General features: G+C 37.5%; 1 protein-coding gene across 1 annotated transcript in view; it reads left to right on the plus strand.

The window, feature by feature from the left end:
* The window catches only part of CFAP54 (cilia and flagella associated protein 54), a gene marked incomplete at both ends in the record, with an annotated part of 158,511 nt that extends 135,454 nt beyond the window's left edge, over positions 1 to 23,057 (plus strand). Inside the window, 8 exons of the mRNA XM_081332014.1 lie at positions 1,469 to 1,610; positions 2,616 to 2,798; positions 3,941 to 4,149; positions 5,540 to 5,722; positions 8,282 to 8,388; positions 10,190 to 10,355; positions 21,257 to 21,334; positions 22,938 to 23,057. Of these exons, the coding sequence (XP_081188140.1) occupies positions 1,469 to 1,610; positions 2,616 to 2,798; positions 3,941 to 4,149; positions 5,540 to 5,722; positions 8,282 to 8,388; positions 10,190 to 10,355; positions 21,257 to 21,334; positions 22,938 to 23,057 (1,188 nt within the window). The remainder of the gene's footprint in view (positions 1 to 1,468; positions 1,611 to 2,615; positions 2,799 to 3,940; positions 4,150 to 5,539; positions 5,723 to 8,281; positions 8,389 to 10,189; positions 10,356 to 21,256; positions 21,335 to 22,937) is intronic.
* Between the last annotated feature and the right edge of the window lie 1,959 nt (positions 23,058 to 25,016).

A 25,016-nucleotide genomic window follows, 5' to 3' on the forward strand; every position in this document is an offset into this window, starting at 1 on the left:
GCAATGGTTCACAGTGATGGAAAAGTAATTTTACAACAGAACCTCAAATTTGTGACTTCACAGATCTGTAAAGCAAAGCAAAGCTAAAATAAGATTGTAAACACAATCACTGTTTTACTTAGTTTTGCTTAACAACTTAGTTTCTGGTCTCAGTAGTAGTCACTAAATGAGGATTACCTTTATTAGACAAGCTTTGTAATTTTAACTTTAAGATTATTTTTGTATCATTAAGTTATCTGTTGAAACTTATGAAATCATAATGGCTGATTTCAGCAATATTGCTGTTAAAATTATTTAATGTTGCGCTAAGTGACTGATCAGGGTTCTGGCCTCAACTCTTAGAGCCCCGTGACAGGGGTGAGAATTTAGAGGGACCCTCGCAAGGGTGAACACCTTGAATATGGAAGGATCTTGCCCTTTGCCACCGACCCAGTGTGCCGGACGTTCCAACGGTCACACTTGGGAACTGCGATAGCTCAGAGACAAAGTCCTAGGACAAACTGAGGCACCAACACAAGTTTGTTCAAGGTGAGAGAGCACAAAGTGCCCGGGGTGGATGGTCTGCCCCCGAACAGCTTCGCACACCCTCTCTTTATTAGGCTGTTTCATCAGGGAGGGGGAAACACACTCATGAGGAAGGTCAAAGGAAAACATAACTCATTGTATACAACTGCTAATGAAGAGAGCAAAAGTCATCACAGGAAACAATAAAACATAGTTTATGCTAACAGAGAACTGCTAATGAAGAGGGCAAAGGTCATTACAGGAAACAATAATGCATAGCTATCTTATACAAATGTTAACAAAGTTGACAAGGATTATCATAGGAAGACATAACTTGAGGCAGGGATAATTGCAGGAGACAGGGACCATATACGAATGCTAACAGGGAAGACAAAGGTTATCACAGGAAGACATGACTTGAAAGACATAATCTTGAAGCAGAGACAGTTACAGGAGACAGGAAGCCATATCTTGAGGCATGGGCAATTACATGAAACAAGTCTTGTTATAAATGAAGAATCACCAGAGGCAGGAATGTGATGCAGGAATGTGACCTTACAATTGCAGACGGGGGGAAGGCAGAAGTGTTAAAACTTTTAATATGGGAATCAAAAAGGTCTTTTGCAGGCAGAGGAAAGCAGATTTTACAATTGCAGAAATGTTATCACTAGAGACAGGAAGGGAGAACTTTGTAACTTTTAATATAGGAATCAAAAAAGGTCTTTTGGGAGTCTAGGATATCTACAATTTAACATTTTAAAGGTTCATTTACTAATTAACATTTGCAAATTTTAAATATTTCAAGGCTTCTCTTCAGTATAGAATCAGGGTTCCTTTTTGTATCGCTGTAGTATGTTTAACAGTGACTGTTCACCTCAACCTTTGACTCTGATGAGAAGATTAATTAGTATAGTATGGTAATTTTTATATGTTTCTAGTTTTAAGCCTACTATTTTAAATCTAGGTCAGTGAAGCAATTCTGACTTCCCAGCAATTAATTGGAAGAAAGGCTGTTAAATTGTATCACATGAGACAAAGAGTGCAACAAATTATGCCTGAATTTGCTCTTCTGGATCTCAGTTCTTCTTACAAAGATTTTTTGTCTGGTATTTGCTTTTTCATATTATATTGTTACATGGTCTAAATGTTGATATAGTATAAAATTAGAGTGTTCATGACTATCCATTTTAGGTGACAGAGAAAAAAGAAAAGCCACAGTGACAAAAAAATAGGTATTTTTCTTGTTTTTAAATAGTAAGATAAAAAATTTGCCTCTTATAGTCCTAAATGAATCCATACGAATTTAATTTCAATTATATTGTTTGTAAATATTGCAATATATTTCTGGCTGAGATAATTAATTTGCTAGTTATCTCTATATAACTATTGTTAAATGGTACAGGTAATAAGCTATTATGCTCTTGATCCCAAACTTCACAAATGTTTGTTCATAATGCATTTCAGTAAAAAGTTGCTTCACAATGCTATCAGTTGGTGAAATAAAGCAATCATTAAAATATATAGCAAATGAGAGGCTCTACTATTAAAGTTAGAGAAAAAAGTCACTTTGTTGCTTAAAATGCAATAAAGGTATTGGTTTGTGTGTATTACAAAATACAGGATTTAGACAGTTAAATCTGGAAAGATCAAAAGGAAATGGCCTGAAACCAGATTAGTCAATAACCATAAGATAGCCATGTAATAATGAAAGCCTTTACTATTGGCAGAGAATTATTGGGTAGCACTGGTAAGTTATCCAAAATATGCTTACCGGAACAGAGACAATGGGGCTTAAAACTTTGAGGATCCTTATGAAGTTTTAATATTCTGCAAAAAAGTGATCTAAAACATGATCTGTTCTCCACATAAGTCCTAAAATTAGATAAACAATGAGTCAAAAATATACTTGTACACTTAGCCATTGAAGAAAATAATCCCTAACTACCTGTGTATTACATCTCTGTATTACAGCTCTGTACCTCTGTCCAGAGTGCTCTATACCTATGTATTATAGTTAATTCTATTGCTAAATTTAGCATGGTATAACTCCTTAAAATTTATTGCTTAGTTACATTGTTTCATTTAATTTTTGTTAATATTTCATACTCTAGGAAAATATGAAGTTACTTATAAAATTCCCGTGGTGTGTTCTGTACAAGAGACAAAATCAGAAATCGATGGAGTTGAAAGAATCACTTCTAAAGAAAGCCAAGGCAAACTGGAAATACCTTGGCTTCATGTACTACGCTACCATACATACTTAACCAGGTTTTTGAACCTGAGTCCACTGGCTGGTAGGAAGCTCTGCTTTGTTGAAGAAGTAATATATCTTAGATATTTAATATTGTGCTGCAACCAAGTCCATTGTTTCTATAAAATAGTATACCCATGTTCCGGCATCAGTATTTTGATAAATTACACAAAGGAAACTAGTATTTCATTTTAAAAACGCAATTTTGTAAAAGATTTACCGTAGGAAATCATGCAATTCCCCTCTATTTTTGACCTGCTTGCAGGCTTTAGACTTAAATTACTTAAGTAGTACAAATGGAGTAGCAGTGGTAGTAGTATTGGGCAATGTTTTAACTCAATGTAGAATTGATATTTTGCATGAGAAAGGTATTAACCTTCTGAGTACAATGTCTAGCACATGGATGTCCAAATTTTGGATTGACTGGACCTCATTGAGTGATGAAGAATAGTCTTGGGCCACATATAAGACATATAATATAGTTAATGGATATAAACCACACTATAATGTTAAAAATTTAGGATCTCGTGGGGATGCATTCCTAGCTGTCCAGGACAGCATGTTGCAGTGGGCTGCAGTCTGGACACTCTTGGTCTAGCATTTCTTGATAATGCTGTGGAACAGTCTTCACTAAAATGTAAGAACTCCTTTTAGCAACTATCTTCAATTAACAGCCATTTTCAAATACAGTCGTAATAAAATTCATTTTCTGACAATGTATGCATTTACAACCAATTTTCAACACATGCCAGAGTGAGAGTAACACTAGTATAGTTATATGAGAGAATTTTATTTGAATGACCCAGCAGCAACCAGTGATTTTTGCAGTGTCTTATTCTGTCTCTCAGTCAGGTCTGAAATGGGACTTGGTCACTAAATAAGGAGAGGGTGAATGTCCCAAAATCTGAGAAAAACTGTTGCCAAGCCTGACAGTTACCTGAAGTATACTCTATAATTTATGTGAGATATTATAGAAAAATGTTTACTTTGATTTATTCCTCATGATTAGTAATGTCTCAAAAATTCTGCTTTGAAATGCAGGTGAGCTATTTTATAATTTTTATAATAGGCCGTACATATTGCTATAGAATTCCAGCTAAATAAATTACATACATACATGCATGCATGCATGCATGCATGCATACATATATATATACATACCTGTACTGTTCTTATTTTCCACAGCTGTCCCAAAAGCAGGAAAAGGCTTATTTGTTAAAGAAGATGTGCTGTATACCTCAGTGTTTGACACAACAGTAGCCCTGCGTTTGGCAAAACTTCATTCTTTCTTAAAAAATCATTTGCCCATTTATTCTGGCTGTTGTCTTCAAGAACCTTCAAAACAGCTGTATGGCTTGGAGAAGCCTTTCTTTAGCCTGACTGCAATTGGAAAGGTAACTTGAGATTTAATCATAACTTTAAAATGCATTGATACATATTAATATTCCATTCATCTGTAAAATATGTAAGATACCTAATAAAATGATTATATTATTTACTCTACATAAGCTGCCAAAAGGGTTTTGTTTTGGTTCTTTTGGCATCAGAGTAGAAATAGGTTTTATTAAATATTAAAGAACCATTACAATAAATAATAAAATATTTACAATATAAAAGAAAATATAATTATTTTTTTTTAGATGTAAGATTATGATGTCATTTGCCTGTCCTCTGAAGTTTTAATCTATTATTTGAGCAATATCATGTAAATTCTTAAACTGATGAGATGGGTGGTTATATACATTTGATTAATAAATAAAATCTATCTTTTACCATTTTTTCTTTGGGGAAGGTAGGGAAAAAACATTTTGACATTTAGGATTGCTTTCCTATCTAAACAGGGGACAGAATATGAAATAATACTTTTTATATAGATTGTATTTTAAATGCCTGAAGTCTGTTTCTAACAGTTTTTATTATCAAACTTACATAAAATATTGCAAAATGAGTGATATGTAAACAGTTTACTAGATAAATCCTTAAGGAAAGAAAAACATTATACAGAAAAAATACATAAAAAGAATAAACAAAAATCTGTCACTACAATTATATAGTGAGTTTTCATGATATGAAAAACAATCTTTGGATGGATTAATTTCCAGTTTAAGGATATAAACCAGGGGTGTCAAACTGGCGGCCTGTGGGCTAAATGTGTCACATGCAAGCCACACTCATTGCAGCTCCACAAAGGCAAAAAAATATATCAATACATCACAATACATCACGTGATGTGATTGAGTTTGACACCGGGATATAAACTTGGTGTTCTTGAGTTTCAAATTTCAAAACTTAATATTTAGTTCTCTTATAAGAAAGGTTTAAATAAGCAAATTGTTTTCACCATCTCATTTCTAATAGTCTTTTTATTTCATTTTATTTTGGGTTAAAAGTAAGTGGAAAATGAGTAAAAAATAAGCAACACTGCACATTGAACAAATACATTTGTACAAGCTGTTTTGAGGATCTGATTGTATTAATATATAATTTTTCAAGTAACACAATCAGAATAATCTGTACCCTTAATATCCATATTAAGTTCAACAAGGGCACTCTATCTATTGTGCAGGGACACATCAAAAGCTTTATGTTATAGTCACAGCTCTCATTCTGCCAGATCCAACAGTTGTCCATACTACTTAAAGGATAAGCATATATTGGATGTATATACATGTAATAAAATAATAGTATTCTGTAGCAAATTATTAGAAGTATTACATAGCAAGTTCATAGTTTTAAACATATTTTAAAGTTAATTATTCTCATAAATGGGTATATAACTTTTAGGGAACTCTAGGATCATATGGAATTTCTCAAAGAACATCATCTGTGAAAATGATTTCCAGTACTTTTATTTCTGAGATAGACATGCATTCAGACAACAAAGCAACCTGTACTCCCATGAAGGAACTTTGTGTGCAGTGGTACCTTCCCTCTTTGGAAAAATCAACAAATGAAGAAGAGACTATGGTATGGTAACTTATGTAAGGTTTATAAATGAAGAAGAGACTATGGTATGGTAACATATGTAAGATATATATATATATATATATATATATATATATATATATATATATATATATATATATATATATATATATATATATATATATATATATATATATATATATATATATATATATATATATATATATTCTAATGTTACATTCACATATTTGAAAACCAACGTGGCTGAGTAGTAGTAATTCAATTACATACAGATATCATTAGTACAGATTTCAGATTGCTACCATAAACATTTCCTCTTTTTCCCCCTTCATATATACTGTCTATTTGTAAATTTAAAGACAAGTTATATCCTATAAATCACATAGAAAATAACTTTCTTACATATATACATAGTTTTTAGTTTACACATATTCTAGTTGTTTTAACATACAGTCTTTTAGACCAGACATGTCAAATTTGCGCCGTCACATCATGTCGTGCAACGATCGAAGCTTTTTCTCCATAGCCAGCAATGGGGTGGGTGCAGTTTTGGGATGACTCGTCTGGCCTGCGGGCCAGCAGTTTGACACCCCTGTTTTAGACAATCAATGACCTAATAGATTTTTCAGTTTTGATTTCCACTAACATTTACGTTTAATGTTTGATATTTATCATTCCCAAGATTTTTAATATACTCCCAATTCATCTATCACCATTACTCATAAAGTCTAATATTCAAAATACACATCCCGTCTACTTCTCACCCTCTATGTCAACAAATTAAGGATACAAAATGATATCCTTCATTTTTGCTAGTTTTTAGGGTTTTTTTAAGTAGTAATCAAAATTTCTTTTTATTTCAGTATTTAATACTTCCTCTCTCTTCCTCTTTGTATCTATTATCTCTTGCTTAAACTAATAATTTTTGTTTTTAATGTTCCATATAGACCTATTTCTTTCAACAAGAAGTTTTTAGCTTATCTACATTATTCACCTTTACATGACCTTTTTGCACAAGTCAATATTCAAATTGGCTATTAGTATTTATACTGCTAAATTTTAATGACCAAATTTTTTTCTTTATCTCAGTTCATAACAATGTCGTGTGTTCAACATGCACATCTTATCTATTTAAGTACATTCTGTTTTAGATTTCAATAAGATGGTCGAAACTCCATTCTTCTTGAGTCTTATTCTGGCTTTTTTCCTTTGCCAAATCATCTTCCATGTCCTTGTTTTTGGGTCATCGAAACAATCTCCTTGTAATATCATGTATATTAATTGATATTGGCAAAACCATACGGGCACCATTTTTTGGGGAGGACTTGTAGATCTAGTGGGTTGTCTCTTTATTCTTCCATATCGACGTGGTTGTTCTGAATTGTTTATTTTTTCATCTAATATAAAATATAAAGGACTACTGTGCATACATACTATGTTTATTTGTTTATTTATATCCCACCTTTATTATTTTTACTAATAAGTCAAGGTGGCAAATATATTCAACATGCCTATAGTGTCCATGTATATGATGCATGGTTCACATTATTTTTCTATTACAGATAAAATTGATTAAAAGAAAAAATTACAACAAGCAAGCAAGCAAGCAAACAACTAAGGGAAAAAAGTTATTCAAGCAGGATGCCAGATTTCTCAGGAGATTTGAAGCTTAGGCCTTTTCCACTTGCCATAATATTATCTGAATGGGTTAATGGGTCAGAGACTTGAGAGTAGAATAGAATAGAGTTGGAAGGGACCTTGGAGGTCTTCTATTCCAGCCCCCTGCTTAAGCAGGAGAACCTATACCAGGGGTGTCAAACTCAATTTCATTGAGGGCCGCATCAGCATTGCGGTTGCCCTCAGGGGGCCGGGTGGGTGTGGCCTGGGTGGGTGTGGCCTACTGGGTGGGCGTGGATAGAGTGCATATGGCCTACTGGGTAGGCGTGGCCAGCTCTACATTTTTCGCATCAAGGGTGCCTATGGGGGCCTGGGCTGGAGTGGACAGATCTGAGGGTCTCTGGCAGAAGGAGGGTCTCTGGGCCAGGGCCAAGGCAGTGGGGGCCGTTCCCTCACTGTTTCCAGGATGGCTTCGCGGGCCACATGAAACCACTTCGTGGGCCGGATCTGGCCCCCGGGCCTTGTGTTTGACACGTCTGACCTATACCATCTCAGACATGTGACTGTCTAGTCTCTTCTTAAAAACTTCCAGTGTTGGAACATTCAGAACTTCTGGAAGCAAGCTGTTCCACTGGTTAATTGTCCTCACTGTCAGGAAGTTTCTCCTTAATTCCAACTTGCGTCTCTCTTTGATCAGTTTCCAAGGATGTTTCTCATCCTTCCCTCTGGTGCTCTGCTGAATAACGAGTAGTTGATATCATTTTGATCATTAACATATGATCCAGCAGAAGTTGTTGGATGGGCAATCAGATAAGCATAAAGCTATATGCACATTTCCTTTAAATTTTAATATATTACTATATATGGATCAGAAGGGTAACAAATATATTTAAACCATGCTGTGTTGTTATTAAACATGCAATTTCAACAATAATATTAATCAAATATTTCTCCTTTGTGCAGGTTTTGTTCATTTTTGCTTATAATACAAAAGCTGTCAAAATTATCAATATCAGTTCTTTCAATTCAGCCAACATATACTGTGGTTATTTGTGGATCCCACTGAACAGGTAATTTAATTTGTTTTGTTTCTTGTATGTTTTATTTCATACAAAATATGTGCCTTGTTGATATTTTGTGGTCAAGATTAACAAGCATCTTCAAAACAGCCATTTATCAAAGTTCAAAAGCAGTAACAAAATCAACTAACCTCTGCTGGGCAAGAGCACATATATGGCACATTCTCCATGGGTTGTAATTGCTATTTCTCCCCCAGCTACTTTGCCAGTGCCCCAAGGTATGTTATCTGATCATCAAGGGCGGGTTTTAGGGTGGTATGAGGGGAAAGTGGGAATTCAGCACTTTTATCTAAAGAATACTAATCATAAGCTTTTGGATTACAGCCAATTCATACTGAAGAAACATCTGTGGTGTTTCATTGGGGAATTTAGAAGTAATGAATAAGTAAATTAGTCTGGAGATCAAATGTCAGAAGATGACATTTATCAAATAAGAAATGAGAAAGTACTGGTAGCATCGATAAAACCAGGATCATTTATCTGCAGAAAGTCTGCTGAAGAAATAATTCCAGCAGAAAAATCTGAAATACTCATATTTTTAATATTAAACATAATCCAAGTTGTCAGAAAATTATAGGATAACATAATTTACACTTAAGACTATATAATAGTAAAAAATAATACAAAAAGATTCTTGTGTATTTTTCCTAATTTGTGCTATAGATGTTTCCAATTTAAATTTAGAGAAATAGCTATGGAGAATATGAGAACGCTGAGAATGTTAAAGTTTTAGATGGCCATCAAATGTAGTATTTATGTGGTACACCAGCAATGTGGAAGTTGTTTTTTCTGCAGGTTAAAGACTTCATTTACACAGATAAAGCAGATGTTTCCACAGGATTAACATGTTAACAGGAAAGAAGCAATTTGGGAAAGGCTTGATACAATTGGCCCTGCTGGTGTTGTTCTGTGTTTAAGTGTTTTATGTGAGATAAACCTGTCAGTTCTTGCCTATGCAGAGATACCTGTACTGTCCATATTACATTCTGATTAGAACACTCCAGCATATGTAGCAGAAATAGTTTACTGCAGTCTTTACATTCTTTGAGTTGTAATCTGGTTCAAGATTCAATTTGAGTCGATCACCGGGACCAAAGGTTTATTTTTCCAAGCTTTTGGGTCATGCTAGAGCATTTGGGTCATCATCTGGGAACTTCTGTCTCTCCACCAGAACCAGCAATCTGGTTCTTCTATGGTTCTGAGATATATGTTCACTTGAGGTACTGATCTATCATTGCCTATATATTTTGCTGCTCTGTTATGTCACATTTATGCATCCATTCACAGGCAGAATACTGTACTGTATCCCTTGTTACACTCTCCACACCCAGCTGATGACAATCGCTGTTCTATGTGATGGCCTTTTCATCTCCATTTTCTTGTCCTACACCCAGTATTTCCTCTTGAATTTCTGCTTCTCTTCCTCCTTCTCTGACTTTTCTGTCACTTGCTTCTTATATTCTGGAATATTAATATTTCTATTCCACATCATTATCTGTATACAGACAGTATATATCTGTATACAGTCTGTGTACATCTGTATATAGACCTCATTATCTGTATTTTCAAACTGTGTCTATATATCAGGCTGCAACCATGTTGAATTCTCTTGCAGAAGCATTATAACAGATAATATTTAAAAGTTTTCTCTCCAAGTTTAAATGGTAGCATCTACAACAAAAATCTTCCCATCTTAATCTTATTATTCAAGGTGACAACTTACCCATACAGCTTAGCCATGTACAATATCACTATAATTGTATTGTATAGTGTTCATATTATATTCTTTTAGAGTTATTGCTGTACGTGAAAAATTGGCTGATTTGAAGCAACAACTTGAAATGTTAATACAGTCACAGATGACTGAACAGACTGAACAGACTGAAATACAGAAAAGTTCACCTTCAAAGGGACTTGGCGCTCATACAGCAAAGGTGCTATTGGATGAAAACACAAAGGTATCTAAACAATTATCAGAATCAATTATCTGAAATTATCAGAAATAATAGATCACAAATATCTGTCTATACAAGATATAAAGACCCCCACACATGTATAAACTAGTTTGAGGAGCTCTTATTCTTAGAACTGTTTTTGATTTGAATGTTCCTTTTTAGACTGTTTTATGAAAAAAGCAGTATCTTACTCAAGGTTAAGGAATCTCTTGTACTTCAAAGGTATGTTTGAGAGCTTGGAATTTTATATGCCTTTTTCTTCTAACAATTAGAGGAGAGTCATATTTCATGCTGAGTTTTAATGTTATTTCTCAAGGGATAAATTTTATTTTACATCTATGTAACAGAATATTACTAGTACTATATAGTGTTCAGGGACGCGGTAGCTCAGTGGGTTAGGACGCTGAGCTTGTCGATCAGAAGGTCAGCAGTTTGGCGGGTCAAATCCCGAGTGCCACGTAACAGAGTGAGCGCCTGTTACTTGTCCCAGCTTCTGCCAACCTAGCAGTTCGAAAGCACGTAAAAATGCAAGTAGAAAAATAGGAACCACTACGGTGGGAAGGTAACAGCGTTCCGTGCGCCTTTGGCATCTAGTCATGCTGGCCACATGACCACGGAGACGTCCTCGGACAAGCGCTGGCTCTTCGGCTTTGAAATGGAGATGAGCACCGGCCCCTAGAGTTGGAAACGAGTAGCACGCATGTGTGGGGGAACCTTTACCTTTACCTTATATAGTGTTCATATTATTCTGCTTTTTTAGAATTACTGCTATATTTTGATTCCCACACAAATACTGATTTTATTGTAGAAAAATGACTAAGGCTTACTAAAGAACAGTTGGCAAGATTTCTGCAAAGTTCTGCCTCACTGATCTTTTAAGAGTTCTTTGAGAAAATCAGCAACCACATACATCATAAGGAGCCTAGTAGTAGCTTTTACAAATAACACATTTTATTAAAAGAACCCATAACTTTCATTATCTGTAGCTCACTTTATCACATGCATAGAGCAACTAGATTGATATAAGATTTAAATAGGGATGAGATAAGGGAGGGAAAGACAGCTTTGTTATGCAAATGCAAGTTATGTATGACTCAAGCTACAAGTATCTTGTCAATCAAATCTCTGCTTTAACAGGTACTGTCTCAATTTCAACAGCACCTTTGAGTGAGAGATTGCTGAACTCACATACTTCAAAAAGTTTCAGGCAATCTTAAAACTTCTCCACAAACTTTGTGTCATATTTAACCCATTTTCAGACTATTATATATATTGGCCAGGTTGTTATGAAGAAAACTAACTTGGCTGCAAAGGTACTTTTCTTCTTTTTCAAAGCCAGTGTAACCTACAAAGCCATGTCAGCATTTTTGCAATTTTACACTTTTTGTTAACAATATACATTATATACAGGTAGCTGTTGCTTAGTGATTGAAGTGGGACTTGACAATTCTATTGGTAAATATTGCAGTCATAAGTGAAAAATCACTTGTCTATAGCACTTGTCTATAGCAGTCTCTAATCATGTCATCAGATGACCATAACTTATTTTGCTTCCATGCTTTTCATAAACTTTGCTTGTTGCAAGCCAGTTGGGGAACATGCAAATGATAATCATATGACTGAAGGATGTACTAACTTACCATCGTTAATTTCAAACAATTGTTAAATGAGGCAGTCAGTAAACAAGAACTAGCTGTAATTGTGGTTGCTTGCTTCTGCGTAGCAAAGCTGAGATGGTGTTTATGCTGGCTGTTTTGATAGTTTCAGATCCTTGCAGCTTTTCTCAAGCAACTATTCTGATGTTCTAGGTAAGTCTCTAGGGGTAAAATGCACAAGTGTTCCATCTTTTTTATTTTCAGATAGCTGTGACTTGTTGTCTTTTTTCTAGCAACTACTTTGCAAAGGAAGTTCTAGGGAGATGTATTCTGAAAGGATTGGCTGGAGTGGGGAGAGTAATAATTCCTGTGAAGTGAGGAACCAGGATAAGACAAGATCCCATCAGTGGAAACACCAGATTACTTACAAGTTCAGAATTTTAGAGCATTGATAAAGGAAATACTAGCTTTGCTCAAATTTTCCATATACCACAGCTGAACCAGATATAAATTGGCTTAATATCAAACGCTGCTAATATCATGCAATCACAGAGGCCTGGACCTACTTCCAAACTGGCACAGATTCTTCATATATGATGGTACCAGTGGTGGGATTCAGCAGGTTTGCACCACTTCGGCAGAACCGGTAGCTAATTTTTTGTTGCCCATGCCCAGAATGGACTTCCAGAAGCAGCATCCACACAGAGAACCAACTGGTTGTTCACATTTTTGAATCCCACCACTGGATGGAACCCACATTATTTTGGACTTTCATAAAAATTTTGGAACTGCTTCTTAACAAACCCTACACCACGGGTCGGCAACCCGCGGCTCCGGAGCCGCATGCAGCTCTTTCAGCCGTCTCCTGCGGCTCCCAGTCCTCCGCCATGTGCAGTCTGAAAAAAAAGTTAAACCAATCAATTCAAATTTCTCACAAAAAAAAATCTTGCGAATTAATTGGCTGAACTTCTTTGGTTTGTGGGATTGTCCACAAACCTCTTCTTCAGACTGCACGTGGTGGCAGCAGAAGAAGAGATGGAGGACTGCTGGAAAAAAGGTGTGTAGGTTGGTCAGATGGGGTGTGGGGGGACACGTAGGCTGACTGCGCACGCGAGGCAGAGGTGCTGCTTGGGGCCGGAGGGGAGGCCAGGCAGATTTGTCCCCTTTGCCAGGCAAGCGGAGCCTGAACAAACGTGCGCGCGAGGCAGAGGGGCTGCTCGGGGCCGGAGGGGAGGCCGGGCAGATTTCTCCCCCTTGCCAGGCAAACGGAGCCTGAACAAACACGTGCGCAAGGCAGAGGTGCAGCTCGGGGCCGGAGGGGAGGCCGGGCAGATTTCTCCCCCTTGCCAGGCAAGCGGAGCCTGAACAAACGTGCGCGCGAGGCAGAGGTGCAGCTCGGGGCCGGACGGGAGGCCTGGCAGATTTCTCCCCCTTGCCAGGCAAGCGGAGCCTGAACAAATGTGCGCGCGAGGCAGAGGTGCAGCTCGGGGCCGGAGGGGAGGCCGGGCAGATTTCTCCCCCTTGTCAGGCAAGCGGAGCCTGAACAAACGCGCGAGGCAGAGGTGCAGCTCGGGGCTGGAGGGGAGGCCGGGCAGATTTCCTCTGCTTGCCTGGCAATTAAAACCACTCCTGCTACTCCTTCTACTGCTAACTTTTTCACTTGGTGCTTGGTTCCGATTTAACCTGAGAATCCCCGGATGTCATTGCTGGGGGTGGAGGAGGCTGCCCAGGTTCGGCCTTAGCGGAAGCCAATGACAGTAGCGGTGGAGGCGGCGGCGAGAGAGAGATGCTGGAGTTCTGCCGCATCTCCGTCAGCCTCCGCCTCCCCCGCAGAAACAAATCCCCGTGCCGGCTCTCATGGCAGCAGTGAGCTCCAAGGAGCAGGCAATCGCTCCAGCGGTGGCGGCTGCTGTTGAGGCCACCCAGTGCAGTCTCCTTCTCTTTGTTTCAGTTTGCTTTCTGCATTTGGAACGAAGAAACAAGATTTGGTTTCTCCGCGCCCGCTCATTAGCGGGCGTGGAGAAACACCCATTCTCTCTGCTGAGCCATCCCAGTTACTTCCCTGGAGCACCTTCATATCTTGCAAGGGCGCACAGGGAATCTGCGTTTCTCCACACGCGCTGATCAGTGGGCACGGAGAAATGCCCATTGCCTCTGCTGAGCCGTCCCAGTTGCTTGTGTTGCAAAAGGCAAGAATTTGGAAAGAAGACACAAGATTCAGCATTTCTCTGCACGCGCTGATCAGCGGGCGCGGAGAAACACCCATTCCCTCTGCTGAGCCATCCCAGTTACTTCCCTGGAGCACCTTCATATTTTGCAAGGGCACACAGGGAATCCACGTTTCTCCACACGCGCTGATCAGCGGGCGTGGAGAAACACCCATTCCCTCTGCTGAGCCATCCCAGTTACTTCCCTGGAGCACCTTCATATCTTGCAAGGGCGCACAGGGAATCTGCGTTTCTCCACACGCGCTGATCAGTGGGCGCGGAGAAATGCCCATTCTCTCTGCTGAGCTGTCCCAGTTGCTTGCAATGCAGAAGGCAAGCATTTGGAATGAAGACTCGAGATTCGGTGTTTCTCCGCACGGGCTGATCTCGCGCTCCTTACAGTTTCCCTCTCTCGAGTCTTCATCCCAAATGCAGAAAGCAAGCTGAAACAAAGAGAGGGAGACTGTAAGGAGCGCGAGATCAGCAGTGACATCCAGGGATTCTCAGGTTAAATCGGAACCAAGCACCAAGTGAAAAAGTTAGCAGTAGAAGGAGTAGCAGGAGTGGTTTTAATTGCCAAGCGTCCCCATGGAAGTCAATGGAGGTGCCGTGGCTGGCCTTTTGAGTTGGTGAGTGAATGAGTGAGAGAGAAACGTTTTTTGAGCAGTGTAAGTGAATGAGTGTGTGAAAGAGGCTTTTTAGAGCAAAGTTGAGGTAATGAGAGAGTGAGAGAGAAGCTTTTGCAAACAAAACATGAGTGAATGAGAGCGAGAGAAGCTTTTCCAAGCAAAGGCGAGTGAATGAGACCAGAGGGGGCAGGGCGGCTGCATGTCTCCCCTTAGGCTCCACTGTTCTGTCAATCAAGCCTGTTGTTTTGCGCATGCATGCGCATGCACGTCCTTTGCAGCTCCCAGTTTTTTACTTTTGTGAGAGAACCGGTTCCGAGTGGCTCTTTCACTGTTTCAGGTTGCTGACCCCTGCCCTAGACAATATAAATGATGATGGAATAAGGTTTATGATTGTGTAGTTTAGGTATTGATTGAAGACAAAGGAGGTCCAATCAGGAAGCCAGAAACAGAAAAATGCAGGATTTGATATCCTGGTAATTAAGAAAATGTTATGTGTTGCATTCTAGTCTGTCTGAACTTTGTGGACCAATTTACAAGGCAGATCCATGTCAATTACATTACAGTAATCTAAGATGGAGATGGACTTAGAGGCTGCTTGACCCAAGATGGCTGTGGGTGGCTTATGTTTCAAAAGTAGGAGCAATAAAATGAAAAAGAAAAGAAAAAGAACCTGTACTTTTGGAAAAAGACAAATTCAATAAATGAGAACAAAAAAATCAATGTAATATAGATAGTAGCTTAGCCCAGTCATGGGGAGGAAAGCCAGGTTTTCAGAAATATTTGGATGGGTGTCAGGCAAAAGACATAGAGATATCCAAGGGGATGCAATTCCAGAGGGCAAGTGATGTCCTGATAAATGACATTGTTTGATTGAGTGGATCTGGACCATTCCTACTCCACCTGTTCTTAATGGAAAGGCATTGGAGCACTTGGGTTAAAGTTCAGTTTATTAATTCAGCTATAAACTGCTTCCCATTCTGAGTAAAAATAGGTACTGATTGAAGAAAGGGAAGAAACCCGTAGTGGGCAAGATAACCATCTTTGTAGACAGGTAATTAGAGGAGTTTTTTTAATCAAAATCAGCAGAGTCAATTAGGAAATTTCTTCATGATATTTTACTGATAATCTGCAAAGTTACTGGTTGCTGGTTGATGAATGCTAAAGAAAACTAGACGTTTATTTTCAAAGGAGAAGACATTTATCATGTGACAGATTTTCTTCAGTATGTATTCTGATATGATTAATGAGGCATGTGTTGGCATTTCATCTGATGGGTGCTTGGCAGCACAGACAACAGTTTTCTATTTTATTATTAAAATACTGGTTTTGAATGGATGACAAATATTTCAGGTGGTAATATAAATATAATCAATTTAAATGGCAGTATTATTTTGTGAAGGCTAATTTAATTGACAGTGGAATATTCAGGTATTTTGACACTGAAAATAATGTGATTTTGAAGTGATTATATGGGTGCAAATATTTGGGCTGGTTTGTCACGTCAGGAATAGTAAATTTTCATTGTTGAACTTAGAAGCTATTAATATTGTACAAAGACAAGTAGCAACTAATATTTGAAAATGGATTTTTCATTATATTTACAAATTTGCAGCTGTCTTAGGAACAATTCCATTTCTATGTATAATATGTATTTTATTGTTCTGGTACTCTAGATTTATTTTAGATGAAGGTTATACTAAGAACCTAGCAGTCAAGTCTCCCAGATTTGTATATGTTTGTGTTTGAATTCAGCATTATTGAACTTAGTATTTTTCTTATTCTTTCAATGTTAAAGAAAGTAAGAGATCAAACATTAGTCTGCTTTTTTTGTTCAATCATGGCCAGATCATTAAGACATTACTATATTAGATTTAGATACTCAGAAACTAAATACAAATATAATGTTTTTATTTTGTAAAATTATTGCAAAAATATACGGGGAATAGGAGTTATAGATGCTCTATATTTCTTACAAGATGGATTTCTTAAAAATAATCTACTTGTTTTCATCAGACAGAATGAAAGTATACCTAAAGTATAATTATTAGGGAATTTGGGGTAAAAACTTAATGAAGTAGTTATGGATGTATAATTGAATAGAGTATAGCATAATAAAAAATAAAAAATAAGCAATCTAATCTTTTCATTCTCACTAGACTGATAGTAAAATCATAGACTGTATGTCAAGGTTCCAAAAGATGAGACCAACCAAATCAGAACTCCGAGGCTAGATGTTTCTTCAAAGAACATGTTTATTGGCTACATAATATCAGCACGGTCAAAAGTGAAACCAAGTCTGAAATCCTCCTCAAAGAGAAACACTATTACAAAGTTAAACTTCCCACCCCATTGCTATGCAATCAGCTACATTTCCCGATAGAACAGTTTGGTGGGCTTTCTCACCAAATGCTCACACTCCCCCATTTAACCAACAGAATTGACCTTGGTTCCCACAGGACAGTGAAATTTTTAGACTGGCAGAAATCCTCCATACCCCCTCCCAGTTCTGTGGCAACCTAGAACGAGCAAGGTTCATTGTAGAGTTGACAGTCGGACCCCCCCCTAGGAAGAGAACAAGTTCCGTAAAAGAAACATAGGCACAAGTTAGGAATTCCCCCGTCTTCTGACGATGCTTGTCATAGAATTTCTTTATTAATCTGTGCCTTCACATCAGTATGTTTCACCCAGGTAGCTTCTGACAAGGGGTAACCTTTCTACTGCACCAAATATTGTAACTTTCCCATATGTAATCTAGAGTCAAGGATGTGTTTTATCTCATAATGAGTTTCTCCCTTTATTAAAACTGGGCCAGGCAGTTTCTTAGGGACTGGCCTCAAAGCTGACTCTGTGACTGGATTTAACGAAGTGCAACAAAACACTGGGTGAACCTACCCTAATAGCCATGGGAGTTTTAATTGAACTGTGGCAGGATTTATAATTCTGACTTTGGGAAAAGGACTGAGAAACTTAGGTCCTAATTTCCTACTTGGTAATTTTAGCCTTAGATATTTAGTAGAGAGGTAAACCTTCTCCCTCATAAGAAATGGCTTGTGGGGAGATCGCTTCTTATCAGCCTGTTCTTTATATGTCTCAGCAGCTTGGGCTATAGCTTTTTTTACATTTGCCCAAATAGTTTAAGACAGGGGTGTCAAACTGCCGGCCCATGGGCCGGAGCGTCACGGAGAAACCGCGCCCATCCCATTTTCGGCAATAGAAAAAAGTTCCGATACATCGCGCAATGTCATGTGACGTTGCGAGTTTGATGTGCCTGTTTTAAGAGGTCACCCACTGATCTAAGCTCTGTGAAGTGGGAGGTTCTTGGGGGTATTCGGGCATAGGAACAAAGTCCCGACCAGTAGCTATTTTAAACAGAGTAAGTCCAGTGCTACTGTGTACAGTGTTGTTGTATGCCACTTTGGCGAAAGGAGGAGGTCTGCCCAATTAGTCTGTTGGTAATTAACATAACATCTCAGGTATTGCTCCACCATTGCGTTTGTACGTTCAGCCGATCCACTCGTACTCGGGTGAAAAGCAGATGAAAGCCCCTTGGTAGACCCAATTAGTTTTACAAACCCCCTCCAGAATTTTGCAATAAGCTGAACCCCACTATGCAATACAGTCCTTTTCGTTGCTCCATGGAGTTGATAGATATGTTTTAAAAACACCTGGCTAGTTTTTGGACAGGTGGTAGTCTGGAACAAGCGATGAAATGAGCTTGCTTTGAAAAGAGATCAATTACAGTCCAGATCACTGTACTTCCCCTGCTCTCAGGTAATTCCACAGTAAAATCCATGGTTGTCTTCTCCCAGGGTTGGGAAGGATCAGCTACTTGTTGCAATAAACCAGGAGGTTTTCCCAGGCGTTTTTTCATGGCTGCGCAGGTAGCACAACTTTGCAATATCTTTCAATTTTTCATGCCTGACCACCAAAACTGCCGCCACACTAAATGCAAATTTTTTAGAAAGCCAAAATGATTTTGCATCATTCAAGCTGAAGGGCTTGAATTCTGAGGGATGCCGGAAGGTATAGTTTTGAACTCTTCCAGGCTAGTCCATCTCGAAAAGTCAGTAGCGATCTATTGTCTCTGAACCAGGGCTCTGTTTTTAACTCTTGTTTGAGTTTTTTAGTGAGTTGACTATCAGGCTCATCGGATTTTCTCTGCATTTGCCCTCTCATGGTTACTTGAGAGGCTGATTGAGGTTGAAGAATGATGGAATTAATAATTTCCTTCTGGCTGTTTTTATATTCTAGACAGAGCGTCTGCCAGGAAGTTCTTTCCCCCAACGAAGTATTTGAGGGTGAAATTAAAATGGTTGAAATATTGCGCCAAACCCGTTGTAGAGTTGATACTGTACTCATTTCAGTATATTAAAAATTGTAGTATTCAGAATTATCTTTGACGAGGGGAAGGGATGGCCAAAGTCTGTGCTCCTGATGATATGATGTCATAATGTATCTTGAACCAGGGCTGCTCCTCCATGCAGTCGTGCATGCACTAGTATTCAAGCATGCTGATGTGTACTTATATCATGACACACACACACCAAATATCCACCTAGATATATAGGCACAAACTCTTTCTCTGACTTTTCAGTGTAGAGTACAATAGTAAGTTTAAATTTTCCCTCTATGCATTATAATTTGGTGCTTCCTGCTGCTGGTTTCAGAGGGAGACATAATTTAAACTGAGAAGACATATATAAATATTATTTCCATATTGAGATTTTATTTCCAAAAACCTTTTACATAACAGGCTAGGATGTTGCAGAAGAGTTGTACTGGGATACTCTGAATGCCATTTTTCTCAGCACATTTCATGGCAACAGGAGGAGAGATGGAGAAAATAACACATTCAGGGAGTGAAAGAAAATCCAAGGAGATGGAAGCAATAGTATGGTGACAAAGAAAATTGTACAGAAGTCTTTTGGCATCTGATGACTAGAATGACTTTGTTATTAGAGAAATGTTTGAAATATTTAGAAACGTAAATCAAAAGATTGAAGTTGTAACTTTTTTGTATTCTATTGCACTGAAAAAAGGTCAGAAGTCACTACTTTTAAAAAAATTTCTTCTCTACAACTCTTAGTAGTAACTGTGAGAGGGATCTCGGAGTCCTAGTGGACAATCACTTAAATATGAGCCAGCAGTGTGCTGCAGCTGCCAAAAAAGCCAACACAGTGCTAGGCTGCATTAACAGAGGGATAGAATCAAGATCACGTGAAGTACTAATACCACTTTACAATGCCTTGGTAAGGCCAAACTTGGAATACTGCATCCAGTTTTGGCCACCACGATGTAAAAAAGATGTTGAGACTCTAGAAAGAGTACAGAAAAGAGCAACAAAGATGATTAGGGGACTGGAGGATAAAACTTACTGTAAAAGGAACATTTGCTGGAATTGGGTATTTATTTTATTTATTTAATTAAATTTCTATATGTCTAGTTTAATGAAGAGAAGGAGTAGGGGTGACATGATAGCAGTGTTCCAATATCACAGTGAGAAGAGGGAGTCAAGCTATTCTCCAAAGCACCTGAAGGCAGGGCAAGAAGCAACGGATGGAAGCTGACCAAAGAGAGAAGGAACCTAGAACTAAGGAGAAACTTCCTGACTGTTAGAACAATTAATCAGTGGAACAACCTGCCTCCAGAAGCTGTGAATGCTCAGACACTGGAAGTCTTTAAGAAGAGACTGGACAGCCATTTCTCTGAAATGGTATAGAGCAGACATGTCAAACTCGTGATGTCACGTGACGTTGCTAGACGTATTAGGACTATTTTGCCATTGCCGGCAATGGGGTGGGCATGGCTTCCAGATGATGTGTCCAGCCCGCGGGCCGGCAGTTTGACACTCCTAGTATAGTTTCCTGCCTGAGCAGGGGGGTTGGACTAGATGACCTCCAAGGTCCCTTCCAACTTTATTATTTTTAAAACTTTCCTGATTTTTGTTTCTATTTTTATTTTATCTTATAATACATTTTAATAAAACATTTAAAAAGACCACCTCTGATATTTTTGACACCAGAGATTGTGTGAATCTGCTGCTGAATACACCAGGTTAGTCATTCTTTTTGTAAGGGATCATTGTTTATGTGTTTACCTAATTCCTCAATTGAAGCAGACAATCATGTTATCATATGCTTTTTTTAAAAAAAACCATGACTGGTAAAACTTGAATGAGAGTTGCAATATAAGTTATCTCAGTTCAGAGGAGAAAATGTTACACATCCAAAATTCATGATCAGGAACACTATTTTCAACTAAAAACAACATTGGCAATGACTTATTTCTATTTTATTTTTCTTTTCTTTGGAATATCAAGACCTGGTCACCTAAAGTTTTCTATGAATAATTAAAAAACAGCTTTTGGTTTTTAAGAAAATATTTTTTAACTTTGGCCAAACCTGTTGATGGTATGACATGAGAAATTAAAAATATATAATAAAGTAGCATTTATTTTGTTATTATTTATTTAGGAAATGGTTAAAGAGTGTTTTTCTGAAATAAAAGCCTTGTTGTCTATCACTACAGATCACTCTGCACCGCTTACAGAGGTACGTTATTTGGATTTTTAAAAATATATTTTCTCCAATTGTAATTCTTTTTTTACTAGGTTTCTGTCATTAATAGTATTCTGGAAAATATACTTTTTATATTCTGAATATGAAATTGTATTAGCATGATTATAATTTTTGTTGTCTGGAATATAAGCTCTTCTTAGGTAAAAGGCTACAATACATTATACAATATTTATATATGATATATGTGTTATATTAATAGCAGTGGATAATTAATGAAACATTAGTGGAATAAAATATTTTGTTCCTTCTCAGGTGACCTAAAAAAGAATGTTTTATGTATGTTTTTGTAAAACACAACACATACTTGAAGCTTGTTTGTTTTTCTATGAACTTGTAAGATTGGTTTATAAGTTATCCATACAGAGAAGGACACGTTGGAATGATGATGCCTCTAAGGCAGCAGTCCCCCAACCTTTGTGGCTTGGCAGCCTGGGTGGGAGTGGGGGGAGAGGGGAACCAGGCCAGGGAGCGGCAGGCCAGTGCTCCAGCCAGCACTCACATGACCCAATTCTGAATAGCCATGGCCTAGTAGTGGCCCGCGACCTAGGGTTGACCCCTGTTCTAAGCGTACCACTTTGGGATTTTTTTTTATTATCTCTCCCCCAGTATACTACAAGTAAATCTCACTTAAAATCCATTCAATCAAGAGATTTACAAGCAATTGTCAAAATTCTGGTCATTGCAATGGCTCCATAGTGACATGAATAAAAGTTGAGCACACTTTGGCCCATTCACATTTATTTGTATCCCACCATTATTATTTTTACAAATAACTCAAGGCAATGAACGTATCCTATACATCTTCCTTATTTTCTTCATAACAACAATCCTGTGAGGTGGGTTGGGCTAAGAGAGAGAGTGACTGGCCTAAGGCCACCCAGCTGGCTTTCACGGCTAAGGTGGGACTTGACCGTTAGCTAGAAGGATGCGGTGGCAAGTAGGGCTGGACAGGGGCAGCTGTCCAGCAGCAGCAGGTGGCTAAAAGGACAGAGATGGGATAAGCGGAGGGGGGAGTTGAAGAGGAGGCAAAGGAAGCAATCTAGTCCTTTAGCATAAGCTTTTTGAACCTCAGGGCTGGGAGGGACAAAATGGGAATTGCTTGGATTGGAGTGGGTCCTTGGGTAATGACTGGTAGGGTTTAGTTAATGGCAGCAGTGGGGAGTGACATGATTGCTATTGGTAATTGATGTGGTCATGTGACATCACAGTGCAAGAACTGCATCGCACAGTGATGGAGATGCCAATCCCAACCTCCGTGGTAATTTTGAGGGCTAACTGTATTGTGTTAATCAGAATCAGTTTGGAAAATTACAGTAAAGCCAGATATCTTTTTGCTAATATAAACTAATTGATTTTTTTCTTATGACATCCATGTATGTATATTAGGCAGATTTTTCCCCAGTTTTCTTTAGTTAAGATTCTTGTTAGTAAATCTGATATTAACCAAAGGGTTGAGAAACAATTGTTCCTAAATAAAAATGTTCCTCTCAAAGACCCTTTAGCTAAGATGATCAGTTACAACTTAATTCAAAGACAAGCAAAATTGCTTACTCAACATCTTCTTTCTTTTTTCTAGATCCCATTTGAGATCACTGTGCCATCAATAAAGAATTTAAGCAAATTGTTTGATCCAGCGAATGGATGTGTAATAATGGCAGGAAATGTTTTCAGTTGGATAGTATCTCTGCTTACTTGAATTTTTTTTCAGGAGTAAAACTTAACATGTTTGATTTAATGATTTGTCAGCTTTTTGGATCAATATCCCATCACTCTGAAACAACTGGAACTCTGTTACTTGAAGCCTAGAATTGGTCCATAAAAACCTTTAAATTTTAAATATTAAACATATACAGTTGATTTTTGAAATTTCTGTTGCTTTTGATACAGAATATTATTTTGGTGGTTGGTTTTATATCTCTTGGTTCAACGCTTTCAGTGTCATTGTTTTCTTCAAAAATAAGGAAAATAAAGCCAGTTAGTCTTTTGATTGCATTCTTAAATGAAAATCATTCCATTTAAACTGTTATAAAATATTTTTTTATTAACTGTTTAAAAGTAATTATTTAGCACATGATATTCTTCTAGTAGCAGTCAGTGAGTTGCAGCTTTTCTTTGAATGTTTTATTTATTTGAATTCCTACATTTGTATGTTGTTAGAACTAGGATGTCAAAATACTGTAGAAGTGACACCTGTTTAATTTTGTTCATGGATTTTTATTACTTTTCTTAATATTTATTTTACAAGTTAGAAATACAAACATTCTATTCTTCTCTTAGTTGCTATAAACAGCGAGATCTTTGCCTTTATATTTGCATCTGCAGACTACAAGAAAAAAGGAATAAATCCACATTCCTATTAATGCACTTTGCATAGGTGTAAAATAACAATTAAAAACTAACATTAACATCAGATTCAGTAAGAAACAGAAGTATTTTGCACTACTCTCCTGAGTAAAAAAAAGCATAAAAATCCCTTATTCACACTACTTTCAATTAAAAAATGTGTAACATTTCCTCATCCTTTCTGATTGTTTCTTATGTCAAGCAAAAAGCTGGAAAAGAAATATATATTTGGAACGTGCAGCACGTTAGATTCCAGAAATGTATTTCAGAACACTATGTGTGCAAATATAGCAACTGACTGTGGTTTTAAAGGTAATTTTTGTCTAGGATTATATGGCAATATTACAGGGTAATCATCTGATCGTGGAAAATACACCATTCTTTTAAAGAACTGCAAATTGCTATATTCGTGTTTCCAAGCATCAATTCGGAAGTGAATATGAAACACTGCACAGCCCTAAACAGTGACAGAAGCAAGTTATTGTTTTCTAAGATTCATGGCCCAATGAATACTAGAAAATATTGTATTTTAATTTTAGATTGCAATTTAGTGAATTACATCTGGATAAAATTTGGTTAATCTTCTTTGAAAATAGCTGAAAGAAGTCATCTTTCTAAACCGTTTGGAATCTTTTTTCAATAAACCATACTTGTTTCACTTAATGACTGTTCTAGCCTCAATGGTTTCTTCTAGAGACTAAATATGAGTATTAGTCACCAATAAATAATCTGATCAAGCAAAGAGATGATGCTGGCAGAAAAACCTCTTATTTATGCACATACATCCATATTCTTCTGAAATGCACTATATTTTTACCAACACTATGAATATAAGAATATATGGATGTATGTGCATAAATAAGAGGTTTTTCTGCCAGCATCATCTCTTATCATTTATTACACCATGTAATAAATACAAATTATGACATTCTGCAAAGTGCTTGACTAGAGAGAAGCCCCCTTCCCCGTTTCCTTAGTTATAATGGATCACATCTTCTACCAACATCAGCATGTGGGTTAGGGTTAGGTTGCCCTAAATAGTAGAAAACAAAACTGGAGCAAAACTTCAAAAACATCAAAGCATTCTTCTCTCTTTGAATAACTGCCCACAAACAACAAGCCTGTCCAAAAAATTTTTTTTTGATGCCAGCATCTGCTATTTGGGAGGCCTGATATTGAAGCCCCAGTTTATTTCAGTAACAAATTGAGCCTAATTTGTCATACAGAATTCAAGGGAGGGAGTAGGGAGAAACATATTGCCATCTGTCTAGGCACAGCAGGTCTATGTTCAGCCTCAGGAGAATCTACATCA

Source organism: Vipera berus (assembly GCF_964194415.1).
Source record: "Vipera berus genome assembly, chromosome: 6".
Classification (NCBI taxonomy): Eukaryota; Metazoa; Chordata; class Lepidosauria; order Squamata; family Viperidae; genus Vipera; species Vipera berus.